The following is a 15,245-nucleotide window of genomic DNA, read 5'->3' on the forward strand; positions in this document are numbered from 1 at the left end:
ACAAACTGCTATCTTTCAGAACCTGACTTATTTTTGAGATATTTATTCAAACCCCACCTGATGTATTAAACCTGAATCAAGAGTGAGCTCTGAACACTTGTAAGACATTTTATAAATTATCTATTTAATTCAATCTTGTCACACTTGCATTTTTTGTTTCATGAACCTATGTCTGGATTCCCCAGTAAGACTAAATTATATTTTTATGTGGTGGGTAGAGTTTCATCCCCTTGCTTTTTATGAGCAAGAGGTGCCTTCATAAATTATTGCTTTTCACTTGGGATTGTACACAATGGCCATGGAACAGAGAAACTTGCTGGTCTCTAACGAATTCACAGTCTTAGTCACTTTTGCATCAATTCCGCTAACTGTCTAGGACAGAAAATTATTGGGGACTAATTAAAAACATAACAAGGAAGTAAATTTTTTGAAGATTTCTGCTTGCGACAGTTTCCATAAAAAGCTATAGAGGATTGCCAAACTCTTGTTAAAATAATATAACTTCTATGTATGAGCAGGAGTTATTTACAGAACATTTTCCATCCTTTCCCCAGTATTTTAAACATTCTAAAACTGCATTTTGATCTTATTTTGTTTTGATATAAATTTAAGAAGAAAATGTTATACACGTTGCTGATTTTTAAGTCATCAGTTTATTTCTGCTCCCCAAATACTGAACATAAGGGAAGATTTCTTTGGATTTTTGAAATTTCATTCACTTAGTTTTGACCATATAGGAAGATATATTTATATGGGAGTGATAGCTTTGTTTTTGTCTACATTATAAAACTATTTTGCACAAATACCAGTTTTTCAACAAGGTTAATTCATTGGGATGCTTTTTTACAGTTTGAGGGGTTTCTGGGAAAAGTGTGTTGAGAAGGCTTGAATTTGGGTTTTATGAATCAGGGAGGTATGAAACTTCTCCTTTTAATAAAGATCAATACTCATTTGAAATATTATGGAGAAACTTAGTCCAATCATATAAAAAAGCATATTTTTTAGTTAAGGTAAGGTTTTAGTCATTTGTATAATGGCAGTCTTGACAATTACACTGGATGATCTATCATTATGAATTAAATAAAAATACTCTACCTTCTTGGGACAGTACTGCAGGGGGAGATACCATTCTAAAAGAAAACAAAGCATTCAATAAACATTATCTTTAAAACATACTGCTGAGTGTATTCCTCCTTATGATCTTGTAATTAATACGTTTTAAGTTGAAATCTCAATTCATGTTCGCTAAAGTAATTTCAAGTCTTAAAAGGTAAACTGAGTGATTAGGTTCATGGCAGTTCTATTTTTATTCGCAGATAATGCATCTGAGGTAGCAATTACTGCTCCAGGAACTAGTAACCATAGAAACAGCTCCACAGGCCCAACACCTGACTGCTCACCTCCATCCCCTGACACTGCCCTCAAAAATATTGTAAAAGTCATTCGACCCCAGGTAAGTACCCAGCATGACATCATCTGCACTGTAATGTATTTCATTTTCGAATCAGTGCATATACACCATTTTTATTTCAGTGCCTGGACTATCTTATAATAAGTGAATGGACTTTCAGGTTAAAAGAATGGACTTGGAAGAGAATGTTTCCTTCCCTTGGAGTTGATGATAGACTTTGAAATCCGTATTAGCTTTTGGAAAAATGAATTTGTATGTTACATGAAAAAACAGGTTAAGCTTAGAAAAATGGCTATTTAACATCATTTTTCTCTTACAACATTTTAATAATTTTGTTTCAATTATTGAGTTGCTACATGTTTTCTGGTGTTTCCTTCTCCTTTTGTTTTCATTTCTCTGGATATGCTACATTGTTTGTGATCACTTATTTATTCTCCAACCATGGTTGTTTATACATACATATTTTTCTAATTCTTTATCCTTTATGCTTCAAACTAATTTTGTCTGTGGTTGATATTGCACCTCTTATTGCTCCTTATTTTCATCCAGTGCTCACTTTCCTCTAACGAGTCTCTTTACCCTTTGTTCTTTTTTTTTCCATTCCTGTCACTTTTCTGTATGGGTTTCTTTCTCTTCCCCCTTCTCTTTCAGTTGGATTTCCCAGTAGGCGGTTTGCAGGCAAGCTTTAGAAATATCATTGGGACAAGCTGTTCTGTGATATTTCATTGAAAATAGCACTTATAAAGCTGTTTGCATTATATTTTTGCCAACAGATGGACTCAGAACATGGAATTGGTGGTGTTCTCAACCTGGCTCATTCTGAATGGGCCTCATAAAATCCAAGAGAGGGGAACTTTGGATCCAATCAATGCCATTCACTATCTACTTAGATATATAGTATGAATAAATACTTTGAGCCAATTTGCAGAACAAATATGTCCTTTAAGATTGTTTTGGTCTAAATGAGCAATGCTTTGTTTAGCATCTTACCTTCTTTAATATAACTTACTTTGGATTATTTTATTGTAACCATCATCCTCATCAGTAGAATGGCATTTAAGCTTTATATATCCACTACAGCTTATAGAACACTTTCATACAAGTTGTTTTGTCTAAGCTTTATCAGTTCCGAGGGAATATTTATTTTAGTGTTATGGATAAGGATATTGGCACTCCAAAGGGGCTAAGTCATACAACTGATTTGAAGTTTCTTTCCCTTTCTTTGGTATAATAATTGTCTCCTGAAGTCCTGTTCAGAGGGTAGAAAAATCCTCATTAGGTTTATAATTTGATACATCTTTATGAGGATAAAGCTTACAGGTTCATAGGCATAGGTAACGTTTCACACGATGTCCCAATATGTGGAGGAGAAAAATGTCTTCAATAATTCCTCTTCCTTTTCAGGGAACTTTGACCTAGTTTATTTGCTTCAAGAAATAACCCTCACTAAACAGGTTTAGATGCTAAATGTCACATTTGTTATCATTCGTTTTCTCATTAGATGATGGTGTTTCTAGTGTTATTGTGCAGCTATTACATTTCCAGAATTTTAAACTATTCATGTAGGAGATTTTCCTATATATGTTAATAAAATATATTACTAAATGTATTTATTTTTATGCCAGCGTAAATTCTCTAATGTAAATGCATTTGGCCATTCGATGAATGAAAAGCAGATTCCTTTCTACATAAATCTAATCAACTCTAAGGGAACCTACTCCATAAATCCGCCCTTGCATATTCTATTTTGTTGTATTTTAGCTTATTTTAGTAAACTTTGAAGCAAACTAGAGGTAGTTTTAAAACCAGAAATTCCATTTGACTCCGTTCCTTGGTTCTGTCCATTTTTAAATGTGTATGAAGGTAACTGACTCCGCTTTCCTTTCTAAGATGTTATAATGATGATTTAGAGAGGGAAAAATGAAGGGAGAAAGTCAGGAAACTAAGGATGATGGTGTTTAAATTAGAAGCAATGCAGCTTGTAAGTGTGTATGTTATAGAATAATAACAGCTAGGTATGTAATTGGGAAAGAATATAATCCCAATTGGGCTACTCTTTGTTTCACCTCAGAGGCATTGGTGCATTACTTATTTCTCCTCATGAGTCCTGATCTCCTGGGGCTCCTCATTCATTGTAGAGAGGAGAGAATAGAAAATTCAAGTGAAAGTAATTATCAAGGACTATTGGAGTAGGACATGTGATTTCACGAAAGGGTTTGGAGACTAGAGGGTGTGGATGGGGGAGGGCTAGATGGGTAGAATAGAGGACTCCCTGGTGTGTTCTGACGAGTCACAGGTGTGTCAGGGATGGAACATTGTCAATAGCTACTGTTGCAAAGAAAGGATAATTACTGGTTAGCTTACATAAGAGCCTACATTTTGATCACAGGTTTAACCCTCTAAAGTGTTTGCAAATTCTCCTGGCTTTTCTGTCTGGAAATGCAAGAATGTGGTTTGATTGACCTGTGGGTATTCAAACACTTTTTTTTTTTCATTTACTAATTAGAAATTAATAACATGGTTGAAATGGTCATTTCACTCTTAAAACTTATGATGAGACTTCAAAGTAAAGGTATAAATGCAACTCTTATTCAGGAATTTAATTTATTTGCCTGGGCATTAGCAAATATGTTTAGTCTTATTGTTAGAAGAATGATATATTGATAGAATAGATGAGAGAGAAAAACAGAACTTTCATCTTATTCACTGCAAATAGATACAGATTAGACAGAGCAAGTTAGGTTACTTCTCCTTTGCCTCATGCATACCTTTATTTAGTCTACTTTCCATAACTCTATAAATGGAGAATATCCACTGTAACTAAGGAGTCTTTGCTTTCAATACAAGGTAGAGCTGATTGTACATTGCATGTGTTTCTGATTGGTGCACTAATTACTTGGAAACTACAGGTGGCAGTACTTTGTTGAGTTTGATTGTATTTGGCATATTTATTAACTCAGTAAGTCACAGCTGTTAGTTCTGCATCCTGTATTTGATCTTTTTACCTTTGCTTCTTTGGGCTCTTTCATGTCTTAAAATTCTCCAGAATTGTGAAATGTTCTATTTTCAATTCATAGAGCCTGAAATATTTATGTGCTACTGGCTTCTCTTTGTTTCTCTCCGGTACATTAACCCACAGGTCTGAGTTTCTCTATTTAGATGAATTCACAAGGCTGGGTTCACTTACTTATACTTGAAAATGAAATTATTTTTAAACTTGTGAAAATACTTAAAAAATTACCTTTAAAAAATTTAGGTAGATCTGTTAATATATCAGTTTTCTTTTTTCTACTAAATAATTATATGTTACTCATGATGGCTTTTTTTTTTAATGTTTTCCTGGTGAAGCATCTTTTTTCCCCTAACTGAAGAATAAAATTCGATTTAATGGATTTTGACAACAGTGTATGTAGGTGTAACCACCACTCAAAGCAGGATATAGAACATTGGTGTTATCCCCAGAAAGTTGCCTCATACCTCTTTCCAATCAATTGTCCCTATTCCTGCCTCAGAGACGACTTCTTTCTGATTTTTATCACCATAGTTTAGAATTGCCTATTCTTGGACTTTATATAAATGGAATCCTACAGTGTGCGTGTGTGTTCTTTTTATGTCCATGTCTTGCTTCTTTCACTCAATATTTTGGGGATTCAATCATGTTATTCCTTTTTTTACTGAGTAGTATTCCACTGGATATACTACATGAATATAGTACAACTTGTTTATTCATTCTCCTGGTGATTGATACTTGTGTTGTTTCTCACTCTTTGCTATTATGAATGAATATGCTGTGAAGTCATGTTCAAGTCTTTATATATACATATATTTTCATATAGATACCAAAGAGTGGAATTGTTGGGTTGTAGGGTAAAAGAGTAGCTAACTTTATAAGAAACTTTCCAAGAGTTGAGTTTTCCAAAGTAGTAGTTCCATTTTATAATCCCCAATGGAAATATCTGAGATTTTCGGTTTCTCCATGGTCTCGCCAACATTTACACTTTCAATTTTTTCATTTTTAACCATTCTTATGGGTATAAAAGGATTTATCATAATGGCTTTAATTTGCATTTTCCTGGTGGCTAATGATGTTGAGCACCTTTTCCTGTGGCTGTTGCTCATTCTTATATTTTTTGAGAAGTGCCTCTTCAAGTATTTTTTATGGGATTGCTCAATTTTCTAATTGTTGATTTGTAGTAATTCAGTATAAATTCTCCTGTAATTCCAAAAGATGTGGGTGGTTTGTCAGGTTTATGCATTACAAATAATTTTCCCAGTCTGTGATTTGCCTTAGTATTTTTTAATGGTGCCTTTTGATGAACAGAATATTTTAATTTTGTCATAATCCAATTTATCAATTTTTCTTCCATGGTTAGTGCTTTCCGTGTCTTGTCCAGATTATGAATATATGCACCCATATTTTTTTTCTATACACTTTCTGGTTCCGACTTTTGCATTTAGTTCTGTGATCCATCTCAAATCATTTCTGTATGGTGTGAGGTGGGAGTTGAGGTTCATTTTTTTCCTATATGGAAGAAGACTGTATTGCAATGGTATATGGAAGTGGTAAAGCAAAAAATCCTTGCCTTATTCACTGTCTTTGAGGGAAAGCATTAGTATTTCAATATTAAATATAAGCTATAAGTTTCTTATATGTACCCTTTTACTTCTAGTTTGCTGAGAGTTTTTAGCATAAGTGTTTTTTCCTGATTTTTCCATTTTTCAGTGTATATTTAGATGATCATATGATTTTTTCTCCTTTTGTTCTGTTGAAGTGATAAATATATTCTTTCATTTTTGATTGTTAATCCAACTTTGCATTTTTTGGTTAGGTACCACTTGGTTATGATGTTTTATCCTTTTTGTATAGTACCTAATGCAAGAAACACTTTAGATAAAACATTAGTATGTGGAGAGATGGATTAGACCTAAGGGAGTCAAAGATGACTGGTTGGCTGGGATTTTGGAATAATATTAATAAATATAGGAAAGACTTGAGCAGAAGTTCATTTTGATGAGGGAGAAGGTGGCATGATAAGTTTGGTTTTGTAAATATTGAGTGTGAGGCATGATATACAAATTAGAATATTGGTGTGGAATTATAGTGAGAGAGGTAGGAGCTTAAGGTAAAGATTTTACAGTCATTAATAGAATTTGATGATGAAGGGAGATAATACCAAAGGTAGTATGATGGGAAGTGTTTATGCTTAAGGAATATAGTTAATATATTTTGAACACCTAACATAATTTAATTTTCATGATTTTGGGGGGAATAGATATTATTATTGCTATTTTATACGAGAGGAAATTGAGAACCAGGAAGTTTAAGCAACTTTCTTCACATATACTTGAGAAAGAGGGCCTTAGCAAAAGAGAGAAGGCCCACTGAGAGAGAATAAAGAAGAAAGACAAAACATTGTCATGAATATAAAGGGAAGAAAGAAAACTGAAGAAGAGTTTAGTCAATACTGTCAAAACTTGAGGTGAAGGAGAAGGGAGATCAAAATGTCACTTTATTTGATGATTATGAGGGCAAAGACCTCTAAGAATGCCATTTCCTTTACATGGAGAAGATAGAAGTTTAAGGTGCAAAGAGCTGAAGAGTTGGAGAAAAGCAGTGCACTGATTGTAGATTAATCTTTTGAATAGATTGGTGTTAAAAGGAAAAGAAGTATTATGGCAGAATATTGAAAGATGGACATGGTTAAGGAAACAATTTTTCTTTTATTTCAGGTTACAGAAAATTAAACCTGGTTATAGAGAATAGGAAAGAGAAGACTAAAAGTTGATTGGAGAGACATGAATGATAGAGACTGAAATGTTAAATTTTATAATAAGAGGAGTGACTAAATCTAATTAGCTCCAAAGTTCAAACATTCTGGGCATTACTGGAGGCGAGAGACACTTTGGATAAAGCATTAGTTGTTAAAGTACTACTTTCTTGGGCTACGCCCTCGGTGATGGTTTTAGCTGGGTGTGTTTTTCTACTCCTTTCTCCTATTTCATAACACAAATCAAATCTAAAGTAACAGAAGAGGATGCTTGAGAAGTGACACAAACTGGGGGCAGAACAAGAGACTATTTTAGCACAATATCACAGATAAATCATTCAAACAGGTGCTTAATACCAAACATTATAATAACATATTTTAATGAACATAGATGGATACTAACAGGAAGCCAACCTGGAAAATTTGAAAGTTCTGATTATTTTGAGGTACTCCTGTTATTGTCCAGATTCTACCACGTATTTTAAATCACATCCTAGGTAGAATTCAACAGAATGAAATGATTTCAGGGTGCACTCTTCTGCAACTAAGGAGGGACCCTACTAAGAAGAAGCAAAGAGGCCATAGGGGTAAAGAAAAGAAAAAATCAAGGGCCCAGGTTTCTCAAGAGACTCAGGGAGATGATTTGTGGAAAGATGAGCTGCTCCTGAACTCCTACCCATGATGGACTCTGTTTCGATCAGGTGACAACTCAACCTGAAGGAAATAAATAGCTTGGGTATTCTCCTGGACTTTTTGTGTGCCTAATGAACTAATAATAAAGTAATTTAATAACAAACCATACTATCTCTCCCATTATTAATGGTTTAGAACTGGGGTTGTATAAAATTCTTGCCAAATCTAGAATAAAATTTTACTGGGCACTGCAGGGTTATAGAATACATATGCTAAAATTTAAAATTAGAAATGAGAGTGGGTATGTAAAATGCAGAGGCATATAACTCAGAATGAGTATAGCATATTGTATTAGGTTGCAGCAAAAATAGACAAGGAATAAAAAGTCTTTCAAAGAGATAATCTTTTAAAAATATCTTCATTATTGAGTACTGAACCATTTATTTCTATTATTGCACATGTGTTTCATTTATTTCTTATAAAACCCCTACAAAGTAGGTGTTTTTTCTATGTTTTAGTGTTTGGGTCTGAGACTAAGGTTGAATAATTTCTCCAGTGTTACTCAGCCACTGACTGGAAGAACTCTGGTCTCCTAACTCCAATAGTCTATTAATGTTAATTAGCTCATTAAGGAGAAAATAATCAAGATGGGCTATTGATATTCCAGAGGGATGATGAAGTTTGAGAGGAAAATAATAGATTAGAAAGAGGAAGAAGAGTGGAAACTTAGGTGGCAACAGTTTGTGGCCTAAAGAAAGGAACCAAAGAAGACTGTTTAGTATCATTTGGAGTCTTGCAACCAAAGCTAAGTGAGAGGAGAAGGCTGAAGACAGAAAGATAATAAAACAATAGAAAATAATCTTAGGTGAAACAAAGAACAATTCAGAAAGGAAAAAAAATTGAGGAAAAGGTCAGTGACCCCAATAATCAACTAGTAGTCCTCGACAAACTGGAATGTCCTGGGAAGCTTTTTATTTTTATTGATGTAGAGTTGGCTTACAATATTATATTAGTGTCAGGTGTGCAGCATAGTGACTATTTTTATAGGTTATATTCCATTTACAGTTATTATAAAACAATGGCTATATTTCCCTGTACTGTACAATATATATCCTTATTGTTTATTTATTTTATACGTAGTAGTCTGTACCTCTTAATTCTTTACCCCCATCTTGCCCGTCTCCTTCCTTCTCCCCACTGGTAGGAAGGTGGAGACCGCCCTGTATTTAGCCAGCATCATCCTAAGTAGATTCAAATGATTTAGTGAACTTAAAAAGGCTCCCAAATATGTTACCTAAAAGCCAAAGTTACTATCATCAGAGCCAATTGTGGATAAGATAACTACAGTGAGAGGATCATCTCTTGAAGGTCATATTTCAAATGTGGGAAAATGTGATTTAATTGGCACTATAATAACATGTTGAGTCATTTATAGGGTTTGTTCTTTCTGTGTGTCTTTCTGTTTTGTTATATACATTCATTTGTTTTATTTTTTAGATTCCACATATGTGATAACATCGAGCATTTGTCTTTCTCTGTCTTATTTTACTAATCATAATACTCTCCAGTCCATCCACATTGTTGCAAATGGCAGAATTTCATTCTTTTTTATGGCAGAGTAATATTCCATTGTGTGTATATATCCATCTTCTTTATCCATTCATCTGTTGATGGACACTTAGGTTGCTTCCATATCTTGGCTATTATAAATGATGATGCTGTGAACATTGGGGTGCATGTGTCTTTTTTTAATTAATTAATTTATTGGCTGCGTTGGGTCTTTGTTGCTGCACATGGGCTTTCTCTAGTTGCAGCAAGCAGGGGCTACTCCTTTGCTGTGGTGAGCAGGCTTCTCTGTGGGGTGGCTTCTCTTGTTGTGGAGTACAGGCTCTAGATGTGTGGGCTTCAGTAGCTGTGGCTCACAGGCTCTAGAACACAGGCTCAGTAGTTGTGGTGCATGGGTTAATTGCTCTGCAGCATGTAGGATCTTCCTGGATCAGGGATCAAACCCGTGTCCCCTGCATTGGCAGGCGGATTCTTAACCACTGCGTCACCAGGGATGTCCCACATGTGTCTTTTCGAATTAGTGTTTTGGGGTTTTTTTGGATATATATCCTGGGAAGCTTTTTAAAAAGTGCCTGGGCCCTACCCCCCCAGACCAATTAAATTGATATCTCTAAAGGCAAGTATTTTATGGAATCATATGCAACATTTGCTTGTAGGTACCTTTTTTTTTTTTAGGATTTAAATTCTAATCATGCTCTGTCACATACCCTCTGTGTAACCTTTCTAACCCTCAATTTGTCAGCAAAATGAGGATGATATTTGCCTTGCCTGCTTCTCAGGGACATATATCTCAAATCCAATAAAATGTGCCATGGAGCTGTGTAAATTGTAAAGCTCTATAGTGACCCAATTTGTTATTAGAGTGGCAATTAAATCACAATTGCCCACGTTTGAAATATGACCTTTGAGAGACAAACCTCTCACTCTCACTGTCTTATCCACAGTTGTCTTTGAGGATAGCAACTTTGGCTTTTAGGTAACATAGGCTTTCAGATAACGTATTTGGGAGTCTTTTTAAGTTCCCTAAATCATTTGAATCTAATTTACTTAAGATGTTGCTGACTAAGTATGAGATGATCCCCACCTCCAGAATTTCATTTCTTAGAGATGTCTCTATAAGGTAGCCACAGGAAGTATGAACTCCTGAAATCTGGGCTGTGAGAAAAGCCAATGAAGATAAATGGCACAGTGTTGGGTCAGGCTGACCCAATGCAGGAGAAGGAAAGGCCAGCATCCAGAAAGCATCCTCTATGAACTGTATCTTCCATTAATGACTAAAATCACATCATTCTATATAGAGGGCATGCCAGTCACATGTCGGAGGAATGTTAGTTATCCTCATTTCTCTTCTTTTTGATGAAATCCTGGCTGAATATGTCCACCAGGAAAAATGGGAAGTTATTTGTTACTGACATTTTCAACATGTAAAAAGAATTTTCATCTGCTTATCTAAGCATGAAATATAATTCTCTGAATTTTGTGATCACATTGCCATTGACAGCAGCAGACCTTATTGAAGTGGTGTTTTTCTTTTGTGTTATTCAGGTTTTTTCCTTCCACATACATAAAAATCTCAGTGGATATGATTCTTTGTCATGTCTTTTTCTCTAGAGCATCTCTAGGCACTCTGAATAAGAATGCAGATGAAAAATTCTCGGGGAAAATTTACCTTAAAAATAATATGTCCAGAAAGTAGAATTGGCATTATTATAAGCGTCTTAAGTGGTAGATTAGAATTTGAAATCTAATCTCATCCCTCCTATTAGGTCATTTGTTATTGACTTGCACTGAGTAAAGTTAAAAGCCTACAATTACCTTGCCTCTAATTCATGGAAGCCTGTTTGACCACATGATGAATAGTATACCTAATGTATGAAGCTGAAGCTAATTACTTCTATTTCCTGATCTTCACTGTTCTAAAATTGTGGAATTTAGCTCTCAAAGTACCACAGAGCACATTGTTACTGTATTTATTCATTCATTAAATAAACATAGTTGAGTGCCTGCCACATGCTGGGCCTCATAAGAGAAGATTTGAATATGAAAATGACCTAAAAGAATCTTTAATCAATAGCGGGAGACTTGCTTTAAACAGATAATGTTTGAAATTTCACTGCTGGAATTTACTGCTGGAATTCCCCAGGGATCATCCTCAGACCCCCCTTCTTTTCTCAACCTATATGCACGCCTATATACTCACATCCAGTTCCAGAGCTTTAAATGCTATCTATTGATATATTCTGATTACTCCTTAATTTATATTCCAGCCCCAACCACTTTCCTGAAACTCTAGGCTCATAACCAACCAGCTAGTCTAAATCTCAGTTGAATATCTAAGAAACATTTTAAGCTTAACATGTACAGCACTGAACTTTGTGTTTCAGTTAATTGCAGCTCAGGCTAAGAGACTTGATCCCATCCTTGATTCTTTTCTTTCTCTTACACCCTCACATCCAATCCAACAGAAAACCTAAGAGGCCAGCAATCCTCAAAGTGTGGTTTGGGACCCCCTGGCAGTATCCAAGAGCCTTTCAGAAGATCTGTGAGGTCAAAGCTATTTTCATAATAATATAAAGACATTTTGCCTTTTATGCTCTTATTTTTACATGAGTACTTAGTGGAGTTTTCCATCATTGCACTGTGCTATTCAATGACATCACAACTCTGATGGCTGATAAAATCTGAGCTTGTGTATTCTTATGTCTTAAAAGTATCTCAGTTTTAATTTTTTATGTATTAAATATTTATAGATATGAACCTTATGAGCACTCTTTAGTGTTCTCAATAACTTTAAGCGTGTAAGAGGGTCCTGAGATTAAAAAGTTACAGATCGTTCCTCAATCTTTCCTTTCAAAATATGTCTTGACTCAAGACCCTCTTACCATGTGTCCTTTGTCACTTTTGAATAAGCCGTTAACATCTCTTAAGTGGACTTTCGAAAAGGCATGTAACAACCTGATTTGGAAAAGAATTTGAGAAAGAATAGATACGTGTTTATGTATAACTGAATCACTTTGCTGTACACCTGAAAGTATCACAACATTGTTAATCAACTATACTCCAATATTAAAAAAAAACAAAGAAGAAGAAAGAAAAAGAAAAAGCCTTCTACCCTGTTTTGTTGGTGGCATTGATTGTTGTGCCTTTATCGTCCTTTTGCAAATCGGCAGACAGACTTATGTAAATCAGATCATTTTATTCATCTGTTCAACCTTCCAGTGTCTTCCCATCTCACTCAGACTAAGGCTTACAACACCTTATATATTTTTTTGACTGTTTTTTTCCTTTAACTCACTTGAACATGCTATTAACTTATTTAGGATATTTACCGCTCTGTGAGTGAACTTGACACATGCATTCTCTTTGTGGTATGTCCACATCTACTTTTTTCTTTTTTCAAAGCTCTTTAGTGGAATATAATTGCTTTACACTGCTGTGCCAATTTTTGAGGTACACCAAAGTGAATCAGCTGTATTTATACATATATCCCCATATCCCCTCCCTCCTGCGACTCCCTCCCACCCTCCCTATCCTGGTCCTCTAAGTCATCACCCATCATCAAGTTTATCTCCTTATGTTATGCAGGAACTTCCCATGAGCTGTTTTACATTTGGTGGTGTCAATGCTACTCTCTCACTTCATCTCAGCTTCCCCTTTGCCCTACCCCCCCAACCCTGTGTCCTCTAGAGTCTGTCATACAGAGCGAAGTAAGCCAGAAAGAGAAAAACAAATACCATATGCTAACTCATATATATGGAATCTAAAAAAAAAAAAAAGGTACTGATGAACCCAGTGACAGGGCAAGAATAAAGATGCAGATGTAGAGTACCCTATATAATTTGACTCTCTCTCTAAGCTCTTAATCTGTCTCCTATCATTCTCTCCCTAACTCATTTTACTCCACCCAGGCCATCGTCCCTGCATTACCCCAGATAAGCCAGACCTCATGCCTTAGGTTTTTTGTTCTCATCCTTGACTTGCCTGAAATGTCCTTCCCTCAAAGACGTACATGGCTCATTATCTTTCTTCCTTCAGGTCATTATTCAGATGCCAGCTTATGAGAGAAGCCTTCTCTGACCACTGACCACTGAATATAAGCCACCATTTTACTTTCTATCTCCTTTACGCTATTTTTTCTTTATAACATTTTCTCACTCCTGAATTAGCATTTATGTGTTGATTTGTTCCACATCTGTCTTCCTCACTTGAATGAATGTTCCATGAGAATGAGAATGATGATTATTAAATGCTCAGTCACAGCACCTAGAACAGCACCTGGTACATAATTGGGGCTCAGTAAATATTATTTGAATTAACTAACTGAGTATGGTTGGGTAAAAGTCAGTGAAGACTATTCTAGGAAGGGAGTACTCAAATTGAGCTTTATATTTGAATAGGAATTAGCTGGGTGAAGTGGTAGATACATAGTCCAGGGAGCAGCATAGGATGAGCAGGTCATTTAGTTTTTTGACTTAATACTCTGCCAAATCCACCATAGGATATTCTAGTGAGTCAAGAAGCCTCAAGCAGATATCCTACCCTCTTCCCCTCAATCAGAATGTCCTAATCTCTGTGGAGTACTCATTCTGAATACTGTTCTTAGGGAAAAAAAGGTTTTCACGGTCAAACATATAGAGGAAATACAGGGTTAAAAGCTTTTCTTTGAAGAATTTTTCATAACCTTTCCCCACTACCACCCCTGGAAACTCGTTAATATTTTTCACAACTAGTGATCCACAAAACACAATTTGGGAAGCATGATCCAGGTCATTTGATATGCTTCTTTGTAGCTGACCCTAGCAATTCCATTCTGGTTTGATTTTTCACTCATTCTGTAAGAATTCACACTGTTGAGAAAGGGAGCATGCTGACTCAGCAATGTCGACTTAAAAAAAAATGCACAATGTGAGAGTTACAAGTTAAATTTTTTTGGGACAAAATGAGGACTGCAGCCCGGGAGACAGCATCCCAGATAGCTCTGAGAAACTGTTCCAAAGAGGCAAGGGAAGATTACTATATGTGTAATCTTGGTGAAGGAGGAGTACACACAATCAAACATATTTTTGTAGGGGGTTTCTGCTAGTCACAAGGAGCAGACATCAGCACATAGGGATTTAGTTCTTTTGTAGATATGAGGAGATACAAGGGTTGGGCTCATAAAATCAGCTCCTGAAAACTAACTGTCTGAAGACCTGTTCCACCCATTTTCCAAAGCACAGAGTGCCTCATTCCTGGTCTCCACCCTGAATTCCCTTCAGGGGATGTTGAAAGTTAGCAGCTGCAGCAGCACATGTGATTTAATCCTTGTAGCAGAGGTACATGGCAAGTGCCCATGGCAAGTGCCAATTTATAGTTGACAGCAATAAACACTGTGATTCATTTAGTTTGTTATAGAGTGGTATCTATACATTGTCTACTTAATCTTGTGAGCAACCACATGAAATAATAGGGCCATTGTGATTCCTACTTTATGTATGAGGAAAAGTAAAATGAATATACTGTATATTGTATCATGTTGAAAAACAAGTTTTAAATCAATAATGCCTAAAACCCAAAAAACAGTAATAAGGATCTGTATTTTTTACTATAATACAGTATTATTTTAGCATCATTCTATTTTATACTGATTGAATTCTACTCAATAAATTTGCTTCAAATATTATATTAGGCACTGTGAGGAATAAAAACATTTACATAATTCTCTGGGCTTAGGAGACAAATTAACTACATTGCTTTCTTTTTCTCCCAGATTAAGAACCAACTGAGAGATGGGATGCAGGAGTTAAATTAAAATGAAATGCCATATTTTTAAATTACTGATAGACTAATTGGACAATGTGATTCTAGACATGTGGCCAAATGTGCTT

At 35.4% G+C, this 15,245-nt stretch overlaps 1 protein-coding gene across 5 annotated transcripts in view; it reads left to right on the plus strand.

Annotated features, from left to right (window-relative positions):
• The window catches only part of ANKS1B (ankyrin repeat and sterile alpha motif domain containing 1B), a 1,070,894-nt gene that overhangs the window by 418,620 nt on the left and 637,029 nt on the right, over positions 1–15,245 (plus strand). For all 5 annotated transcript variants that reach the window (XM_057741211.1, XM_057741212.1, XM_057741213.1 and 2 more), the window contains exon 11: positions 1,317–1,453. In XM_057741211.1, coding sequence (XP_057597194.1) covers positions 1,317–1,453 — 137 coding nt within the window. The remainder of the gene's footprint in view (positions 1–1,316; positions 1,454–15,245) is intronic.

This window comes from Hippopotamus amphibius, chromosome 7 (assembly GCF_030028045.1).
Source record: "Hippopotamus amphibius kiboko isolate mHipAmp2 chromosome 7, mHipAmp2.hap2, whole genome shotgun sequence".
Lineage (NCBI taxonomy): Eukaryota > Metazoa > Chordata > Mammalia > Artiodactyla > Hippopotamidae > Hippopotamus > Hippopotamus amphibius.